Source organism: Sander vitreus, chromosome 5 (genome assembly GCF_031162955.1).
Source record: "Sander vitreus isolate 19-12246 chromosome 5, sanVit1, whole genome shotgun sequence".
NCBI lineage: Eukaryota > Metazoa > Chordata > Actinopteri > Perciformes > Percidae > Sander > Sander vitreus.
The window spans coordinates 15391306-15411629 of record NC_135859.1 but is presented as its reverse complement, the minus strand read 5'-3'; the positions used below and the strand labels follow the sequence as shown (position 1 = coordinate 15411629).

Sequence of the window (20324 nt, the reverse complement as noted above, 5' to 3'; positions counted from 1 at the left end):
TTCTTGTAAATGAGTGCTTTATGACCAGTCTCTGAAAATGATCCGCCACAAACTACAATAACCATCTTAGCTAGCATTTGTAAATTGTACTTAACATTAATAACACAACTGCCGTATCAAAGACCTGACATAAAACACTGGTGTTTTAGATCCAGTCTGTGGTGAAAATGTGGAAAGCCAAACGTAAATACAATCAGAGGTTGCGGTTCTTCAAAGATCATGTGAGTAACACTTCATTCAAACTACATCACTAAGCAGCATCTTTTGGATTTGTTCACGTTGTGTAAGACTCACTGCTATCTGTGTGTTTAGGAAAAAGAAATTGTGAAAATCCAGGCTTTTCTAAAGGCCAACAAAGCCAGAGATGATTACAGAACCCTAAGTGAGTCAAAAAGGCATTTTACACTCCTGCAGCAGAGTTTTATTGATATAATATCAATATTGTGATTGATGATTTTGATTATGTGCATATTTCAACATTAGTTTTAATGAGTATTTTCCTGGTTTAAAAGATGCGTTCTAGTTAGGTGTCACTATTTTTTGAGTTTATCGGTCTGTTTGCTCTACTAGTTTAGTCATCATACTCGCATTACTTATGATTTTCTTTTTCCAAATTTTCCTCTATGTCTATGTGAATCGTCTGAAAGTCGCTATTACATTCCTAAATTAAAGTCACGGTATTTTGATACATATATTGATATTAAGGTATTTGCCCAAAAATTCTAAGATTTTTCATTTTGTCTGTATTGCCCAGGCTACAATACAAATGTAGAATAGAATCTTTGTCATTGTTTCACAACAACGAAACAGACAAAATTTGAATAGTGAAATATAAAAATCTAAATAAATGTAATACTTAAGTGTTATTACATGTGTGTGAAAGACCAGTGCTTTAGCTGACTTTCTTATATCTCAGCTGGGGCCAAGGATCCTCCTCTGTCAGTGGTGCGTAAGTTTGTTCACTTGTTGGAGCAGAGCGCCCTGGACCTTCAGGAAGAGCAGGAAGTGACACGGCTTAGGGAAGAAGTGGTCACCAATATTCGCTCCAATCAGCAGATGGAGAAAGACTTGAACCTGATGGACATAAAGATTGGACTGCTGGTGAAAAACAGAATCACTCTGCAGGTTGGCAACCCTTGCTTTTATGTGTACAAGGAAAGGAAAGGTATACCATGATTTAATGTTGGTTGATCATTTATAGCTTGGTAATGGCACACGTTTCAGGCAAAGGCTCTTACAGTAACACCTGCTATTAAATTCCTCTAATAATGTCTCTGTCCAGTTTGGTTGCTTAACTCATTTGGTGTTTATTTCTTTGAAAAGGATGTTGTGTCCCATAATAAGAAAATGAAGAACAAGAAAAATAAAGCGAGTAAAGAGGACTTGACCACAGGAGACAGACTGGGTATCAAGGGTCTAAGTAAAGGCAAAAGAAGGAAACTGGAGGCCTACCAACATCTCTTTTACTTGCTGCAGGTATTACAAAAAATGTCTTGCACTACTACTTGCATCTACTCAGCTTAAAAGGTTTAATAGGATGTCAAGGTGCAGTTTCAGACACACTGTATGCTACTCCTTTTCTTTCCCTCCACTTTAGACCAATCCACCTTACCTGGCAAAGCTGATCTTCCAGATGCCTCAAAACAAGTCCACTAAGTTTATGGACACTGTGGTGTTCACCTTGTACAACTACGCCTCTAACCAGAGAGAGGAATACCTGCTGCTCAAACTCTTCAAGACGGCTCTAGAGGAGGAAATCAAGTGAGCGTTGCAGCTTTAATCAATACTGTACCATGCTCGGTTGGTTTTAATGTATTACAGTTACATACGTGACTATAGGAGCCTTCGAATAGTGTGGGATTCCTAAAACCCATGTACTCAACGGGTTTTTTTTTGTTTTTTTTGTTTGTTCGGCGTACAGTACTGATCAACTGTACCATCTTCTCCATGTGTCTCAGTTCTAAGGTGGACCAGATCCAGGACATAGTGACGGGGAACCCAACAGTCATTAAGATGGTGGTGAGCTTCAACAGAGGTGCACGTGGCCACAACACACTCAGGCAGCTGCTAGCTCCAGTGGTCAAAGACATCATTGAGGACAAGAGTTTGGGCATCAACACCAACCCAGTGGATGTGTATAAAGCCTGGGTCAACCAGCTAGAGACGGCTACTGGAGAGGCCAGGTAGGAATACATACAGTGGGTGAAAATCTTGCGGACTGGGCTGGTTGTTGACATGGTCCAAGGTTTGCTATATAGGATCAGATGTATATGATGTGCCCAGTGGTCATTTGTGTTGACCTTTTTGTTGTTGTTTTTTTTGGGTTCATTTGTATTGTTTTATTACCAAAGTAATTTTCTGTTTAGGGCCTACAGGTAGTTTTGCATGTTGTATTCCATTATCTATAACTTTGGTAGACTTAGCTAACCTTTTCCAAAGCATTTAAGGTTTAGCTGTCTTTCCTTTTCACACCGTACTGACATGACCAACACCAGGGATACTGCCATTACATTTATTGTAGATAATCAGTTTACGGAATGCTTTAAAAATGATTTTGCAGTAATCTAAAAAATACAGAATTTTTACCTAGTGTGGAAAATGCACAAAAACCACCACCATGAAAACTGACCACAATGAGCCTTAAACATTCCCACTGTTTTTGTCTATCAGCAAGCTGCCTTATGAAGTGACTCCGGAGCAGGCCATGTCACATGAGGAAGTACGCAACCGCCTGGAAGCATCCAGTCTGGCTCTACGCTCTGCTACAGATAAGGTCTTGAACTCCATTGTGTCCTCACTGGATAATATCCCGTAAGTTTTAGGACCTGTTAAGTGTCGATGTCCACTTATCCTTTCTGTTTTCTGTGACGTGCTTGTCAATGCCTGAGCATATTGGTCAGCATTATTTAGTTGATGTCATTTTCTGCTTTTTAAACCAGCTTATTTGTAAGAATAAAATGTGGTTTGACATTTTTCATTCAAAGTTTTCTAACAAAGTTATCCAAGACATGATGGAATTCAGTTTCTTTCTGTTATACAGGGTTGCACAAAATAACACATTGCAGTATAATGCAGTCTAATACAAGGCAATACAATAAATAATACCTTTTGTAAAAAATGTTAAACTTTGATATGTTTTGAGAGTCAAGGTGCTTTCAAAGTGCAGTTGGATTATTTAAATGTGGTGTGGCTAATAATGTGGTGAAAGTAATTGGAGGATACAAAACCGTTTTCTCTCTCGCAATGATTTCTTTTATTTATTTATCAATTTTATTCTATTTTCTCATCCTTCTGTTGAGTATTTGTCTCTCTTTAGTAGTTTTTACATTATTAAACAATATAATGAGAGCAGTGTGACTAAAATAGGGCTGGACAGCATATGATCATATGCTTTGGCATCTCATTCTGGTTGTCAAGGTTTCAGCTACCTGTTGAGACATGGTTATTACTAGATTATTATTGCTTTGGAGCAAGCAGCCGTCTGATCAGTTGCTCAAACACAAAAAAAAGAACTCTGCTCTGTGCTTAGCCACACCCAGGTAACCCAGTTCTGTGATTGTGACATACATATTCATCTTTTGATTATTTCTTTAATTAAAAAAAAATTGCTGAAGACTGTGTATACCACTAGATGGTGCTAATATTATGTAAGTATACATACAGATATAAGAGACACAATACTCAAAAGTAATAATGCAAGTTGCAATGCTTCAAATACATTCTCTAGTTTTTCTGTCATGAGCTTGCTATCAGTTGTCCTATATTACATACATGCATGTTGTTTGTATTTGATGTCCCATCGATGCTTTTTGTTTTGCATGTAGTTATGGCATGAGATACATAGCGAAAGTTCTGAAGAACAGCCTCCATGAAAAGTTTCCAGATGCCTCAGAGGATGAGCTGATGAAGGTAGACGCCCTCGGATGTATTCATATATATTAGTTTTTTTCATTCACAGTACGGTGCGTTAAGATCTGTTCACACAGTTCTTGCTGCATGCTTTATTGTGAGCATGCTGAGGTCAGCGTAGTTTTATTTTTCAAAAGGTTTTAATGATGCGTTCTCTTCTATTTATGACAGATTGTAGGAAACCTGTTGTACTATCGCTACATGAACCCAGCCATCGTGGCCCCCGATGGCTTCGACATCATCGACATGTCAGCAGGAGGGCAGCTTCACGTAGACCAGCGTCGTAACCTGGGATCTGTTGCAAAGATGCTACAGCATGCTGCTGCCAGTAAGCTGTTTGAGGGCGAGAATGCACATATGACGCCAATGAACAACTACATTTCTCAGACATATGAGAAGTTTAGGTAAGAAAAGATAAATTAATATTGACAGAAAACAAATATGCTGTATAGGTGGTACAAATGGTACAAAAAAACTGATTTGTCTGTTAAAATGTTTTTTATTATTATTATTATTATTTCAGGGCAATATTGAGCGTAGGTAAGTCTTGCATGACACCTTAATTACATACAGTTTAAAAAAAACAAAAAAAACATGATCTAGGAAAAAAAACCACAGGAGGTCAAATGTGCGCATGCAAAAATATATTTTCCTTCCAATTACAAAGTCAAGAGTATGAAAAAAAAATAAAGTAAATCCTGTTGATAAACATGTTTAACTTGTCAGGAAGGTCAGGAACCAGTTAAGCCAACATGATGGAAGTAGAGGTAATCCTGACGAAGGAAGAAGCTATTATCTGCTGTATCCCCAATTGGGAGCCGTGTTCACTAAAATCTACTAAACTTCAGACAGGCCTGTACAATCTCACAAATAAGAAGGGCTGGGCCATGATGTGGGCAGTTATCTTCCAAAGTGGTTGAGTTATTATTACTGGAAATCCACATAAACAGTACTCCATTTTCTGGAAATGAGTCAGCATGAGTAATTTACCGAAGTTGAAAAAGTCATAGGCACATTGAAGAAAATTCAGTATTGTGACTGAACAGCGTCACTTTATGTTCCTGGGATTTTTTCTAATGCTTGGCTTTATCGATGTCAAGATTTAAGACTTATAACCACTTAATACTGATATTCTTCCTCTTCCAGGGAATTTTTCCAGTCAGCATGTGATGTCCCTGAACCTGAGGAGAAGTTTAATATCGATGAATACTCAGACATGGTGACTCTAAGCAAGCCTATCATCTACATCTCAATAGATGAGATCATCAATACCCACTCGGTAAACCCAAGCAAAATGACTCTAGCATTCTTTAGACTAGATATAAACTTGCCTCAGGGTGTCATTTGAGGACATGCAGTGTCTTGCGCGATCACGTAAGGCTTGAATCATGTGGCACACTGACAGTTTTGTTGTCATTACTTAGAATTCCTCATGGGGGCGACAGAAACTACGCACAATAGCTTTAATGTCAAACCAGACTGTTTGTTTGATTCTACGTCATCTTTATCCCAACTTTCATTTTCCCTTGCAATGTTGCAGTCAAATGCACAATATTCTGATTATTCTTCTTGTACTCGTGCTATGAGTACTAGTATTACATACAGTCAGGTCCATAAATATTGGGACATCGACACAATTCTAATCTTTTTGGCTCTATACACCACCACAATGGAGTTGAAATGAAACGAACAAGATGTGCTTTAACTGCAGACTTTCAGCTTTAATTTGAGGGTATTTACGTCCAAATCAGGTGAACGGTGTAGGAATTACAACAGTTTGTATATGTGCCTCCCACTTTTTAAGGGACCAAAAGTAATGGGACAGATTAACAATCATAAATCAAACTTTCACTTTTTAATACTTGGTTGCAAATCCTTTCCATTCAATTCCAGCCTGAAGTCTGGAACGCATAGACCTCACCAGACGCTGGGTTTCATCCCTGGTGACGCTCTGCCAGGCCTCTACTGCAACGGTCTTCAGTTCCTACTTGTTCTTGGGGCATTTTCCCTTCAGTTTTGTCTTCAGCAAGTGAAATGCATGCTCAATCGGATTCAGGTCAGGTGACTTGGCCATTGCATAACATTCCACTTTTTTCCCTTAAAAAACTCTTTGGTTGCTTTCGCAGTATGCTTCGGGTCATTGTCCATCTGCACTGTGAAGCGCCGTCCAATGAGTTCTGAAGCATTTGGCTGAATATGAGCAGATAATATTGCCCGAAACACTTCAGAATTCATCCTGCTGCTTTTGTCAGCAGTCACATCATCAATAAATACAAGAGAACCAGTTCCATTGGCAGCCATACATGCCCACGCCATGACACTACCACCACCATACTTCACTGATGAGGTGGTATGCTTTGGATCATGAGCAGTTCCTTTCCTTCTCCATACTGTTCTCGTCCCATCACTCTGGTACAAGTTGATCTTTGTCTCATCTGTCCATAGGATGTTGTTCCAGAAATGTGAAGGCTTTTTTAGATGTTGTTTGGCAAACTCTAATCTGGCCTTCCTGTTTTTGAGGCTCACCAATGGTTCACATCTTGTAGTGAACCCTCTGTATTCACTCTGGTGAAGTCTTCTCTTGATTGTTGACTTTGACACACATACACCTACCTCCTGGAGAGTGTTCTTGATCTGGCCAACTGTTGTGAAGGGTGTTTTTCTTCACCAGGGAAAGTATTCTTCGGTCATCCACCACAGTTGTTTTCCGTGGTCTTCCGGGTCTTTTGGTGTTGCTGAGCTCACCGGTGCGTTCTTTCTTTTTAAGAATGTTCCAAACAGTTGATTTGGCCACACCTAATGTTTTTTGCTATCTCTCTGATGGGTTTGTTTAGATTTTTCAGCCTAATGATGGCTTGCTTCACTGATAGTGACAGCTCTTTGGATCTCATATTGAGAGTTGACAGCAACAGATTCCAAATGCAAATAGCACACTTGAAATGAACTCTGGACCTTTTATCTGCTCCTTGTAAATGGGATAATGACGGAATAACACACACCTGGCCATGGAACAGCTGAGCAGCCAATTGTCCCATTACTTTTGGTCCCTTAGAAAGTGGGAGGCACATATACAAACTGTTGTAATTCCTACACCGTTCACCTGATTTGGATGTAAATACCCTCAAATTAAAGCTGAAAGTCTGCAGTTAAAGCACATCTTGTTCGTTTCATTTCAACTCCATTGTGGTGGTGTATAGAGCCAAAAAGATTAGAATTGTGTCGATGTCCCAATATTTATGGACCTGACTGTATGTGGGTATAACTACTACTAGAAGAACGAGCATTACTGCTGCTCATACTAACAGTACTACTAGAAATTCACCCTGTTCTCTCAGCATACCACATTTAAGAAAATTCTGAATGGATCAAATAGTTGAGTGTTTGAAATCTAATTTTCTATATGCTCCTAAAGTTTTTATACGGTTCTTCTTCTTAAACCAGCAGGTCATGTAAATCTGAAAAGTCCAAATACATCCAGACTTGACATGTTATTACACTCAAGAGCCATTCCTACATAAAGCTACTAAAAGTAATAGCCTGTATCATATTTATTTATACATATATATTTATATTTATTCCACGGCTCTGTTGCTGTATGCACCACGTTGGCTGCTGGTGTATAAGACCGCTCTGGTCCACGTAGGGAGGAGGTCGGGGTGGATGGATGGGTCATAAAAACACCGGGACACAAGACTTTCACCCAGGAAATGTGCGTTTGTGTCCCAGGAGTACTACTTCAGGCGGCCGGTGTTTTAATCCAAACCACAATCTTTTTTCTATTCTTAACTAGTCGTTTCTATGACTAAACTTAACTGTCGTTGCCGCACGACGGCCCCCTTTTGTTGGCTAAACTTAACTGCAGCAGCCTCCGAAGCGACCACCACCGTTACCCGGCTCACAGTTAACCTTTTCTCGGCTACACTTAACTGTCATGTGACCAGTCATCACACAGCCGCCAGTTGCCTATTCTGTAGGATATCATAACTTTTCATATATCATACAAACCAGTTCATGAGAATGCATTGCATTATAATGCCTAGTTTATCTACAGTATGTTGCCCCCTGTTATTAGGATGTACAGTATAGTCATCTCTTGTCCCTTTCTCTTCCTTCTTTATCGCTTGTTTGTCACACAGCTACTTTCTTTACATCATCATCCCACCATTTCCTCTCTTTACATTTCCAGACCGCTTCCTTGGAAAGAGGGTAGTGGTGAGGACATCAGTAGGCTAAAGGCATCTGTGTCCTTTTGTCATCAGTTTCACTACACACTTATTTACGCAAGGACTAACAATGGAGATGATGTGCATGTTGGTTTGAGCAGATGCTCTCTCAACCTTCATTTAGCACACTAAGATCATTTTATGATCTCCTGCCTGTTACCTTGATGAATGAAGAACAAAAGCATGATTTAAATGGATACATAATTCATTTCACCTATATATTTCTGTATTGTATTATCTGCAGGCCTTTACTTTGTGTTTGTGTGCCATGAGCATATCAACAGTTAATATGTACAGGACTAATCACATCTGTAATTGTTCAGCTGCTTTTGGAACATCTGGAGGCCATCTCTCCTGACCACAATGACTTGCTGCATGAGCTGCTGCAGGACCTGGGAGACGTCCCTGATGTAGAGACATTGCTCGGTACTGTCAAACACACACACACACACACACACACACACACACACACACACACACATATATATATATATCTCTCTATCTATCACAAACCTTCACAATATCACAAGTTGTCTATAGTGTATTTACTGTATCATGTTACATGCTGTGCTGTTCTATTTCAGGTGAAGGAGCAGTAGACCCACATGACCCAAACAGAGAGAGTGCTCTGAGCCAGCTGGCCAAGACAGAGATCTCCCTCACCCTAACCAGCAAGTTCGAGCTAGTGGAAGGAGATGACAAAGACTTGAAGACTCTAATGACAAAGTAAGTTTACTGTGAGAGGATGCTGAGAAAATTCACTTATGTAAACACGGTTGTCTAGCTTGTCAAATAGTGCTAATTTATGTTACATTCATTGGAATGTTTACAGTATGAGCATTTATGAATACCCGTTATTTCAGGTGCAATAATCTAGTCTTTGATGTACGTTTAAAACCATTGCCCTAAATCACATTTACTCAGAAGTACCTACAGTAATATAGAGTTTTGGGATTGCTATGAATGCCATGTGATGCACTGTACTTAACCCTTCTTGACACAGTGTGTTTCTTTGTGGCTATCACTCAGTAGCGTGTCTTTGTTGCCTTTCCTGCTCTTCTATCATTTCCTGTCCAAAAAGGAAAGGGGTGTGGTGGTCAGGGTTATCTTGCCTACACACATGTATCCGCCTGGATCTGTTTCTTACAAGAGACCGTTTTGGAGAGTTTGTCTCTTATTTATTTTTTGGCATATACAATTTTTAAGTTTAAGTTGATATGTATGCATTTGTCTTCTAATTTTGGTTGTAATTGCATAATGTGCTGTGGCCTAGTTAGCAAGATTTTGGCAACCAGCTGTAGGAATACAGCTTGGAACATTTGAAAGAGAAAAGAAAAAAAAAATGTTAGGATTTTCCAAATATTTTATGAAATTCATGGGAATGGTGACAAACTGTTTCGCAAAAATATGCCTGGTCTATATTGATACATTCGTCTTGCATACGTATGATGGGGCTATTGGAACCAACCAAGCCTACACCAAAAACTAATCAGATATTCCTTACTTTCCACTAAATTATATTGCAATCTGTTCAGTAGCTTTTTGAGGTAACTGGATGAACAGACAAACATAACCATGTGGTAGCAGTTGAAAACTGATGCTGTACAGTACTTTGTGGTAACAGACTTGTTACCTGTCTGGATAGTAACAACACTTTTCCCAAAGTTTTCTGAAATTAAGCCTCGAAATGAGTTTCTTTCTGCCATCAGATGACAATAGCTTCATATATTTTTTTTGGTTTAGGTGACATTACAAATGAAATATAACAAAGAGTTTCCGTCTCTCAATAATGATGATCTTATTCTGTGTGCGTATCAGGACAAAAAAGCTAATAGTGGACGTGGTTCGGATTCAACATGGAGACACTTTGCCTGAAATTCTTGAGACCCCGGCTACTGTCCCACAGGTGATGTTTTCTTCTATCTTGCTTTTCCTTACACATGTACCCAACAGCCCTTTCATGTCAAATGATTGCATATGCACTGAAGTTTTTTGTTTTTATGTAGAGTTCTAACATTTTTTTGCACGTCTTTATATCACTTTGCTCCTGAAGGAGTCGGAGCATACTAAGGTTGTAGAGCGCCGGGCAGTCCAGGATGCTCAGACACCAGAAGGTCTGAAGAGCAGCCCGGCAGTACTGGAGGACAGCCAGCTGCCTCTGGAGCAGAAGAAGAGGAAGATCCTGAGGAACCTCCGTAACCTGGAGCAGGCTGGCCTTGTCACTGCCAGCAACAAATACCAGGACCTCATCAATGACATATCAAAGGTATATAAGCAGCTCTTTGTCCACACAGGCAGATGCCTGCCTCCAATGCTACATGTGTTGTTGGGTCTGTTCAGCTTCTGAATTTGTAAAGTGCAGCTAAAACTTGTAATAAACAGGACATTCGCTACCAAAGACGCTACAGACAGAGGAGAAAGGCCGAGCTTGTGAAGCTCCAGCAGACACTGACAGCACTCAACTCAAAAACAGCCTTCTACCAGGACCAGATGAATTATTATGATACCTACATCAAGACCTGCCTGGATAACCTCAACCGGAAGTAAGTTGTACATTTCCATCTTAAACCTAGAGTTTTTCAAAATATTTTTTCCCACTGTGTAAATGATAATCTTGCTTCATATTATATGTATTATGTAGATGGTTTTGATGGATGGGGCAAGGATTCTTGTGATCTTTACTGATGTATTACTGCGTTTTGTGTGTCCAGGAATGCACGCAAATCTATAAAACTGGACAGCAAAGGCGAAAGTAAGGGCAGTAAGAAGTGGAAGCCACAGTCTCTGAAGTACACTGCAGCAAGGCTGCATGAGAAAGGAGTCCTCCTGGAGATAGAAGGACTTCAGACAAACCAGTGAGTTGAGCTGCAATTTGATGTTACTCCTTTCCACTGGTCAGTTATTGGATTTTTACTATCATTTACACCACCTATAGTGACGTTTCTATTGTTAGGCTGTGATGTTCAGACATTTTGATTGCAGTGTAGATGCCCCCACCCAACCAACCCACCTGCCCACCAACATCATTGTTTCAAATTCACCTTTCAACATTGCTTAAAAAAAACAAACAAGAAAACTACTCGTAAGGCAGAACCATTTTCAGAACCATCTTTTACCAATTTTCTTTGTGGGTTTATACACAAGAATCTGTAGTTTCCATTAGTTCAGTTGCATCTGACTTCAGAATATGATTTATATTTTCCCAACAAGAGCAAAGATGTCTGTTCACAGTAATGAGAATTGGTTATGAACTAGTTTCTGATACACAAAACGTAGGATGTGCCTGGTCAGCTTTCTTTTTGTGGAAACAAATATTATTGGAGGCATTGTTTAGTGAGATGACATCTGTCTTTGTCCCTAATCTGTTATTGTTGCTTTAATCTTATTGGGAATAACCCCTTGAGATGAACCCATCTCGTTTTCAAGGAGGTCCTCGACAACTTATAACTACAATACAAACATATTTAGAACGTATTTGTTATTCTTATCGTATTTCTTTTTCTTAAAACCAGTATATCAATTTGATGATCAAAAATAATGTATAAAGAAAGGGACTAAAATGTAAAAATGTTATGACTTATTTACTACAAACGGACACATCAAATCCATATAAGCAAATGTAAGCAGATTTCAGTCCTATTGACAGTTCCTCCAATTACTGTGGAAATGCTGACAACCACCGATCTTCTTGTTTTTGTATTTCTGCAATAATGGGACAAAAGAAACTGTAAAAATGATGATCATGGTTTTTATCATTAATCTCATGTTGTCTCTCTCTTCTTTCAGGTTCAAAAATGTCATGTTTGACATTTCACCCTCTGAGGAAGTTGGGGATTTTGAGGTGAAGGCCAAGTTTATGGGAGTTGAGATGGAAAAAGTCCAGCTTCATTTCCAGGTAAACCTTTCCCAAGTGTGTCACAATATCCTGAAATAAAGCAGCTTACTAGTCAACACTAAACCTTGATGGCAGATGGTTAAATGTCCTTTTCCTGTCATCGGACTACTAGCAGGAGATAACACAGAAACAAAACAAAGACTACAGTAGTGAACACATTTGTTGTAGTGGAGTCTCTGTATGTATGTATGTACTTACAGTATGTATCAGTATTGAACACATATTCGATATACAGTATGTAGTGTATGAATAAAGGTGTGTACAGAATTGACCAGGCTGTAAAGTCTGGGCCAAAAATTGCAGAACATGCCTGTGTGTGTGCATGTGTGTTTCTCATTGCATGCATTTGTGTTCTGTGTCCAGGACCTTCTTCAGCTGCAGTACGAAGGCGTGGCCGTCATGAAGATGTTTGACAAAGCCAAAGTCAACGTCAATTTACTCATCTTCCTCCTAAACAAAAAATTCTATGGAAAATGAGAAAGTAAAGAACGGGGGGGAAAAAGCAACAGGGAATGAAGGGGAAACAGATTGTGCCTTCTGACAGTACTGAGTTTGTTGAACAAAATTTAATTTAAAAAAAAACATCAGCAAGACAGTGTTTTGTGTCATCTGATTTATAATTTGATGGATCACACCAAAATGAAATTATATTGTCCAACTTAATGTATCCGTTCTGTATTTTTCCACGTGGTGATTGTAAATGTAATGTATTTTTAAGAATTAAATCGTAATGATATCCATGTTTTGTATGTAAAAGCTCAGAAACACACTGCTATTGTTACCTTGTATGTTGAAACAACGGTCTATTAGTATAGAAATGGAGCTGTGGAGCAACTTTCCGCTGCCCTGCATAGCTACGTGAAATACTGTATTTACCAGTGCCATTTTAATTAAAGCGTATAAAGAAAGATGTTTTAATTAATAAAACATCATAAAACATTTTAAAAGCTACAACTGATATATTTTTAATGTCAGTTTCTAAGTGATTTCTAATGTTTAAAACAATGTGCATAATAAATTACACGTCTACAAATTATTGTAGAGCCTTATCAGTATTATTAAAGTTTTTTTTTTTTATCAACTACTACTTTCTCAGCTGTAACATCTGCCAATCTTCCACTTCTTTTAGGACAAATATTTTTGTCTGAAGATTAAGGTCACTGGTACACATGGCTCTGTAATGGGAGGAGATGTGCAGTGAGGGGGAGGCGGCGTATATCCACTCTGCACTGTAATAACGTGTTTGATGCTGCTGGCAGAAAACACTTCAGTAACGGGCAAACTGATAATTTCCACCCACTTGTAGGTGTAAAATATTTGGAGGATATACAGTGAAGCCATGGTTCACCTGTCAATAGGGCTGCTGGTATTGTTTTCTCTACAGAGCTCAGCACTCAACTCCGAAAATGGTAAGTTGCTTTCTGAACCATTAACTGTATAAAACTTCAATAGTTCATAACTGATTATTGTGTAATTTGATAGGACTACAGTTTGTACAGGCTTGTACTCTCAGCTGGGTTTTACAAATGGACTATGGGACTGTTTTCTTTGCAGGAATGATACTGTGTTCACCTTTCCAACATGCCTGAACAAATTAGTGACTGAAGCTGCAATCATTTATTTAAACTGTGATTTGTTTTAGAACTTTAAATGATTTCCAAATACAGTAAGTTGTAGGCCATGGACCTTAGTGGAAAATAACTCAATACATTTACTCGAGTACTATAGGCATACAAAGTACAATTTGGAAGTAGGCTTAATTTGAGTATTTCAATTTTATCCTATTTAATACATCTACACAGAACATTTGTTAGCTATGTTATTTTGCAGGTTAAGATTTTACCTACAAAACATGATTAGCTTGTAATATGATTGATATTGAGACTAACCAACAGGGCCGGCCTTAGCCTTTTGGGGGCCCTAAGCAGGATTTGGTTTGGCAGCCCCCCTCACTGTAACGTGTTGCCACTTGGCACTGAACCAACTTGTGTATTGTAATTATTAGTTTAAGTATACATCATGTACAAACAAGCAAGTGAGACATAAGTCCTTTTTTTTCGTAGGGGACAGTAAATTACTCAATTAGCCTACCTAAGTTGTCATTTCAGCCCGTCTCTGAGCTTATTGCTTTGTCACTATTTGTTGGCAAAAATGGCATGAAATGTCAACTTTTGTTTTGGAATTTGAATTTTGTTATTGTCTCTCTCTCATATTTTTAGACCAGGCCCTAAGCAACCGCTGATATCGTTCAATGGCTAGGGCCGGCTCTGCTAACCAACTATATGAAGTAGTTAAAATCAGCTCCCCGCTGACACAACATTCTTACAATAATACAAATACACGTTGTAAGTAGCCATTCTATATAAAGACTAATACTTTAAGTAATATTTTGAAGACAGGACTTTTACTTGTAATGGAGTATTTTTATAATGTGGTATTGCTACTTTTACTATACAGCATCTAAATACTTCTTCCAATACCACTGGTTATGGAAGATTCACCAGTTAAAAAAACTAATCTCTCTCTAAGCCTCCTGGGCATCTGTCTGCTGCCTGGGAAGCTTACTGAGAGAAGTGTTGCTTAAAGTAAGATGATTGATACTAAAATACCTCTATAACTGTACCAACCTATCATGTTAAAGATGTGTAGTGCTGCATTATGTATTTGTAAAAAGTTATAGGAAATGACATTATTCTTTTAAAGAGACAGGTTCCCCAAATTCCAGATGTAGGTGTTAGTGAAAATTTGGCAACCTTACCACTTAAAATGTGTGGGTAACAGTGTGCTGTATATGCACTAATGGAGCCAATGTACAAAAAAAAGTGTGTCACCTGAAAGAAACTTTGAACACTACTGACGTATTCTGCTCTGTTTCCCTGTGTCTCTTTTAAGGCTCAGTGCCCTTCCTGCGGACTTTCCGTGCTCACTTTGTAACGGTCACTGATGAGCCTTTCGACTACGTGGACCTGTCTGTGTTGGACAGTTTGAGAGATGACGATGGGTCTGGCTCAGGGTCGGATGCGGTGAAAACGCACGGCCCACACCGCCATCCCCAGAAGCATTATTTTGTCTCAGAGGAAGCTAAAGGTTTTCTCCAGGGTCACCTGGCAACAAGCTTTGTCCCGACTGTTTACACCCTCATCTTCATCATCAGTGTGCCCCTCAACCTTGTTGCCATGGTGATGTTTGTGCATCGGGTCCGTCCCAGAAAACCAGCGGTGATCTACATGCTGAACCTGGCCTGCGCTGACCTGCTGTTTGGCCTCCTCCTTCCCTTCAAGATCGCCTACCATTACAATGGCAACAACTGGATCTATGGCTCCTTCATGTGCAGAGTTGTTACAGCAGCTTTCTACTGCAACATGTATTGCTCTGTCCTGCTCATGACGTGTATCAGCATTGACCGTTTCCTGGCTGTGGTTTACCCCATGAACTCGCTGACGTGGCGCAGCCCTCAGACAGCTTCAACTGTGTGTGCTGCCATGTGGCTGCTGGCCCTCGGAGGAGTAGCCCCTCTCCTCATCTCAGGGCAAACCATCTATCTGCCAGACCTGGGCATCACCACCTGCCATGATGTGCAGGATGTGGAAAAACTACAAGCTTACTATCTTTACTTCTTCCCCATCTACTCCTCCATCTTCTTCTTCATCCCTCTTGTCTTCACTGCTGTCTGTTATGTACGTATTATTCGGGCTCTGGCAGCAGCAAACGTGGAGAACCGCTCCAGGAAGACTCGAGCTGTGGTGATGGCTGTGATCGTGCTGGTGGTGTTTGTGGTCTGCTTCACCCCCACCAACATCATCCTGATGGTTCACTATGTTCAGCTGTCTCACAAGTCCAGTGACAGTTCCTACCAGGCGTACCTGCTCTCCATGTGTGTAGGCAGCCTCAGCTCCTGTCTGGATCCAGTCCTCTATTACTTTGCCTCCTCTCAGTGCCAGAAGCAGGTGGCGGCACTGCTCAGATGTAGGCGCCTGGCACAAGCAGACAGCAGCTCAGCAACACAGAGTACAAGAACCAGTGGGCGGAGAGACAGCGGCAGGTCATGCAAGATGGAGAGCATTCAAACTGGCCTGGGGAGCCATTACAGCAGGCTGGTGGCTTAACTACATGGACATGAGGAGTCTGCTTCTGAGACACATTTCCAACTTGCACACCGTATCATTTAAATCCTTACTAAGGAAAATGCTCTGGTTGGATCAAAAGAGTGTGTGTCCAGGTAGTGCTGGACTTATCCACCATTATGGCAGTGTGTGACATAGCATAGCACAACATTTTCTGCCATTCTTTTCAGATGTTTGTTTCCGTTTTTCAAGGAATCGTGGGAGTTAAACAGCGTATAACAATGATATAGTTTTAATTTGAAAAAATATTACATGTGATGTAGTAACTGCATTATTGTAAGACAAAAACCTTCGGTTTTGACATCTTTTGCTTAATGCAATTCAGTATATCACCATCTGTTTTTTTTTTTAAGTAAATATGTAAAATCATGAATCACTTATGCACTGTCATTTATAGCGTACAGTAAATAATTCAATAAAAACAAAACTACATTACACATTTTGCTTAATACAAATATTGCTGTATCTCTACATCTTTTTTTATTTTTTATTGCTGCTCACTCTGTGCTCTCTTTGTCGTCGGGGCAGAGCTCTGAAACACAGGAAGACATAACAAAAGACAAACTGTAAGAGAAGAGAGCAAATATTCCCTCATCATGGAGAATGTTGACAGCATTTCCATTTCCTGACCATGTGCATTGTACTTCAAGTTTGCTGTATAAAAACAATGTAATCAGAAGATTATGCATTTCACAACACAACATCTCCACCTTGTGGCAACTTGAGTAAGTTGCTGTGTCCAGTAAAGAACTAGACCGACCGGTTCAGCTTGGTTTTTAGCTGCAGTCATTACAAGTTACTGAAGTCTTACTGACCGGTTTTGCCATCATAGCTATGGAAGTTATCTGGGAAGTTCAGACACCCAACTTGTTTCTTGAAAATGTCAACATCTTTAGGATCCATTTTTCCAGTCCTCGCTGAAAGAGAAGGGAGGATTTTAAAAGGAGTGACCACATTCTGACCAACTGTTAAAAGCAATGAGGAACTTACTGAACTGCAGGATGTATCGACCGGTGACGTCCCTGTTTCGAAAGGTGTCTGTCCACAGCAGGCAGTCAGAGCAAGTCTTTAGAATATGTCCTTTGTGGTCTGACAGATTTTCTTTAAAAGCGGACAGCAGAGAGACTGATTATTATGCAATATTATTTATATGGAGGTCTGTTGTCGTGGATATACTATGCTCTTATTCATCCTGGTAATATCATGCTAAATACATAAGCTGATTCATCTCATCACATGTATTTGGCTGTACTTACTGCGGAATGTGGTGGCAATTCCTGTGACTGTTGCATTTACCTCCCCCAAGATACACCGATTACTGAGAAACAAGAATAGGCTGTGACAGAATTCGGTTTTCACATGCTTCAAATTTACCATATGGTAAACCTTCTTTCTTATATTGTGTTACAGACTCTATTTAGGGAAGATTACATACAGTATTTCATGAACTAAATCACCAAACTTACAAGCAGTGATCTCCCCAACGTAATGTCACAACTTGACTGTCAGAAGTGGGAGACAAGTCAATCCAGGAGCTTTTCAGAGACTCCAGTGCTTTGTGGTACGGCTTGGGGTCACCAGCTCCCATTACATACACCCATTTTCCAAAAACCTTCACATAAAAAGTCACAATTTATGTAACTACATTAAAAATATCTAAGTGTGCTTTTTGATAATATGCTTTTTCAAATTCATCTTTGGGATAAATAAGGCCGAGAAAACCTACCAGTTTGGGGTCCTCCGGTATAAAAGGTTCGACCAGGTCCTTACAGTCAGGTGCAGATGCAGTACTGAGGGAAGTGAGAGCCAACAGAAATACAACAACAGGCAGAGCCATGGTCAGACAGACGGATGAAGGCGAGTCTGCAGTACTGCGGAGCATGTCGCTGAAGCTGCAACAGAAAACTTCTAAAGCTGATTTATTTGCCCTCTGGGATTTCATTAAAAAAAGAAAGATCTGCTGTGCAAGTGCTAATAATGGGGAGGAGGGGATTTCTCCAAACTCGGATGCACCAGTTTTTTGATGACCATGCAGATTTCTTTTGCTCAGCATTGAATGGCCTGTCCAACAACTCTGTTGCCCATGGAGCTGCCCTTGAATGAACTCAAGCAAAGTGCCAAGTCTCTGACTGTGGAGACATTAAAAAAAAGGACCTGAAGTGGCTTTTCTTCAATAGAATGAATGTTGTTTCCCGGCGGGTCTGAGTGGACTCCTTGTGGTGACAGTTTAAAAGTTTGACGTCTTTCTCACCCCCCACTAACGGAGGCGTTACAAAGCAACAGTCTTGGTTGAAGTTTCTGGGAACAGCGGTGCATTTGAGAAGAGATGTAGTACATTTGATGAAGCGTTTAATTCTGACATATGGGTCAGACGAGTGGCTGGCATCTTCTGTTGAACTTGGAAAAGGTTAAAGAAATGCTGGAGTTCAGAAGCCAAAGACCTTTTCTGAATAAGGGTAGAAATAACACTCAGAGGGAGACTGAAATTGTTTTATTTACTTCACACAACCACTTGAAAAAAGTTATATAAACTATTTACAGATTGTTAAATTGATTTAAAGAAGGCTTTTCAGTGGATTTGTCAGCCATTACTGTACCTGCCAGAACATGCCATGAGCCATTCAGATGTCACATTTCCTAAACTAAATCATGAAAGGTCAAACAGCTTAGTAGGCAGAGAGACACAGTAATAAGACTACACATTGCAAGCCACAGTTCTGACGTGACATCACACCAGCAGGCTTTTAACTTATTGCTGCTGCTAAAAACCAACTGGACCACGACTAATGAAAAGGTATTCCACAGCACATGCAGATCACATTACAACACTATTTAGTACATGTTAAGATGGATGCATTTGTGTGTGTGTGTGTGTGTGTGTGTGCGTGTGCGTGTGTGCGATGTTCAAAGGGCTATGACATACATCTGTGCTTTATTTTGCAGTAGGCTGAACATCAGTTTCATCATTCTCTGTGTTCTCAGCAGCAGATGCAGCTGGCTCCCTGTCATCTGGACACAGATCTGAAATAACAAGGGAAAATGGCTGAATAGTGAAGAAAGTAGTTGAAGAAAATGTACTTTGATGATATCATTGGGTATAATCTACAAAGCTTAAATGACTGCTGACCTGTTCCTCCAAAGTGGTACTCTGGGAGGAATTTAAGACACTCAGCCTGCTTCTTGAAGGTCTCTAACTCAGATGGCTCCAGAGCGCCGGTCCGTGCTTTAAAGGAATAACACGGGGAGGGTGAGGTGGTGAGAATAAAGAGAAGCCAGGGCAGAGGACAGCAAATAAAGACAAATTGTCAAAAAATTGACAAAAACTGTTTTATTCAAATCAGCAATGGAGGGGGAAAAAAACAGCCTTACTAAAGAGGAAAAGGTATCGTCCCTTTGACTTGCCGTCAGGGAGGAGGGTGGTGTCTTCGGACAGGAGGCAGTCAGAGCAAGTCTCATAGTACTTCCCATCATGATATGAAGTGTGACCGTTGATATTAACTGTGACACATCAGGAAAACAAGATATTAAATATGAGTTTTTATTTTTATTTTCACTATTCCACCTATTTGAAATTTAATAATACATATAAAATATTCAGATAGTGTATTTGGAGCCTTGTGTGACTGGTTTCTTATGAAATACACCTATACCTTGCTAATGTGCTTTCTCTGCATGCATCACCCACATAATATTACACAGCATAAAAGAGAGGTGGTAAGTCAGGGTGTGAATAAAAAATATCTATAGAGAAACATACAAGTGGTGTGACTGGTCATCCCTGAGATGGTGGCATTGGCTAGACCCTGAAGGCATTTATCTTTACTTCTGTAATGAGAAAAAAAAACTTTCAATATACACTCTTAACTGTTATCGTTTGTATGTGAGAGAAAATGGAACATAACAACATGTCTGCACTGCAGTGTCCTTACATGCGGTCAGACCAGTACATGGTGATGACTCCGCTGTCTGAGGAAGCCGACAGATCCACCCAGGAGCTGTTCACCGTCAATAGGTCGTTCTTTAGGCCAGGCTGGTCCCATGACCCCACATGAAGCACCCACTTCCCATAGATCTGCCACAAACATTCACACAACTCACTCACATGACTGGGCTGCTTATCTGTGTTAGAGTGTGATTTTACTTTATTTTTCAATAGAATAAGAATTGTGATAG

At 39.9% G+C, this 20324-nt stretch overlaps 4 protein-coding genes across 5 annotated transcripts in view; 2 read left to right on the top strand and 2 right to left on the bottom strand.

The window, feature by feature from the left end:
* Positions 1-12763, top strand: part of iqgap2 (IQ motif containing GTPase activating protein 2) — a 41161-nt gene extending 28398 nt beyond the window's left edge. The window contains exons 17-34 of the mRNA XM_078249638.1: positions 150-221; positions 313-382; positions 917-1125; positions 1324-1476; positions 1598-1761; positions 1959-2183; positions 2671-2811; positions 3825-3909; positions 4081-4313; positions 5056-5188; positions 8456-8558; positions 8717-8858; positions 9951-10038; positions 10186-10398; positions 10515-10675; positions 10844-10987; positions 11919-12027; positions 12391-12763. Coding sequence (XP_078105764.1) covers positions 150-221; positions 313-382; positions 917-1125; positions 1324-1476; positions 1598-1761; positions 1959-2183; positions 2671-2811; positions 3825-3909; positions 4081-4313; positions 5056-5188; positions 8456-8558; positions 8717-8858; positions 9951-10038; positions 10186-10398; positions 10515-10675; positions 10844-10987; positions 11919-12027; positions 12391-12504 — 2559 coding nt within the window. The 3' untranslated portion in view covers positions 12505-12763. The remainder of the gene's footprint in view (positions 1-149; positions 222-312; positions 383-916; positions 1126-1323; positions 1477-1597; positions 1762-1958; positions 2184-2670; positions 2812-3824; positions 3910-4080; positions 4314-5055; positions 5189-8455; positions 8559-8716; positions 8859-9950; positions 10039-10185; positions 10399-10514; positions 10676-10843; positions 10988-11918; positions 12028-12390) is intronic.
* A 389-nt stretch (positions 12764-13152) lies between these two features.
* On the top strand, positions 13153-16588 carry f2r (coagulation factor II (thrombin) receptor). Of its 2 annotated transcripts, none has more exons than XM_078250540.1 (2): positions 13153-13436; positions 14920-16588. In XM_078250540.1, exons 1-2 carry the CDS (start codon positions 13367-13369, stop codon positions 16131-16133), a joined length of 1284 nt encoding a protein of 427 aa, XP_078106666.1. In that variant the 5' UTR covers positions 13153-13366; the 3' UTR covers positions 16134-16588. The 2 variants fall into 2 exon arrangements, with proteins under 2 accessions (XP_078106666.1, XP_078106665.1); XM_078250539.1 differs by lacking the exon at positions 13153-13436 and adding an exon at positions 14242-14372.
* Positions 16350-18251, bottom strand: LOC144518123 (uncharacterized). Its single transcript, XM_078250542.1, has 6 exons — positions 17878-18251; positions 17618-17763; positions 17408-17469; positions 17142-17252; positions 16967-17068; positions 16350-16683 (listed from the first exon to the last, which is right to left on the bottom strand). The coding sequence occupies exons 1-6, from the start codon at positions 18202-18204 to the stop codon at positions 16649-16651; spliced, it is 783 nt and encodes a 260-aa protein (XP_078106668.1). The 5' UTR covers positions 18205-18251; the 3' UTR covers positions 16350-16648.
* Positions 18252-18627: 376 nt separating this feature from the next.
* Positions 18628-20324, bottom strand: part of LOC144518124 (saxitoxin and tetrodotoxin-binding protein 2-like) — a 2622-nt gene continuing 925 nt past the window's right edge. The window contains exons 2-6 of the mRNA XM_078250543.1: positions 20081-20223; positions 19909-19976; positions 19521-19649; positions 19279-19374; positions 18628-19172 (exon numbers count right to left, since the gene is read on the bottom strand). Of these exons, the coding sequence (XP_078106669.1) occupies positions 19084-19172; positions 19279-19374; positions 19521-19649; positions 19909-19976; positions 20081-20223 (525 nt within the window). The 3' untranslated portion in view covers positions 18628-19083. The remainder of the gene's footprint in view (positions 19173-19278; positions 19375-19520; positions 19650-19908; positions 19977-20080; positions 20224-20324) is intronic.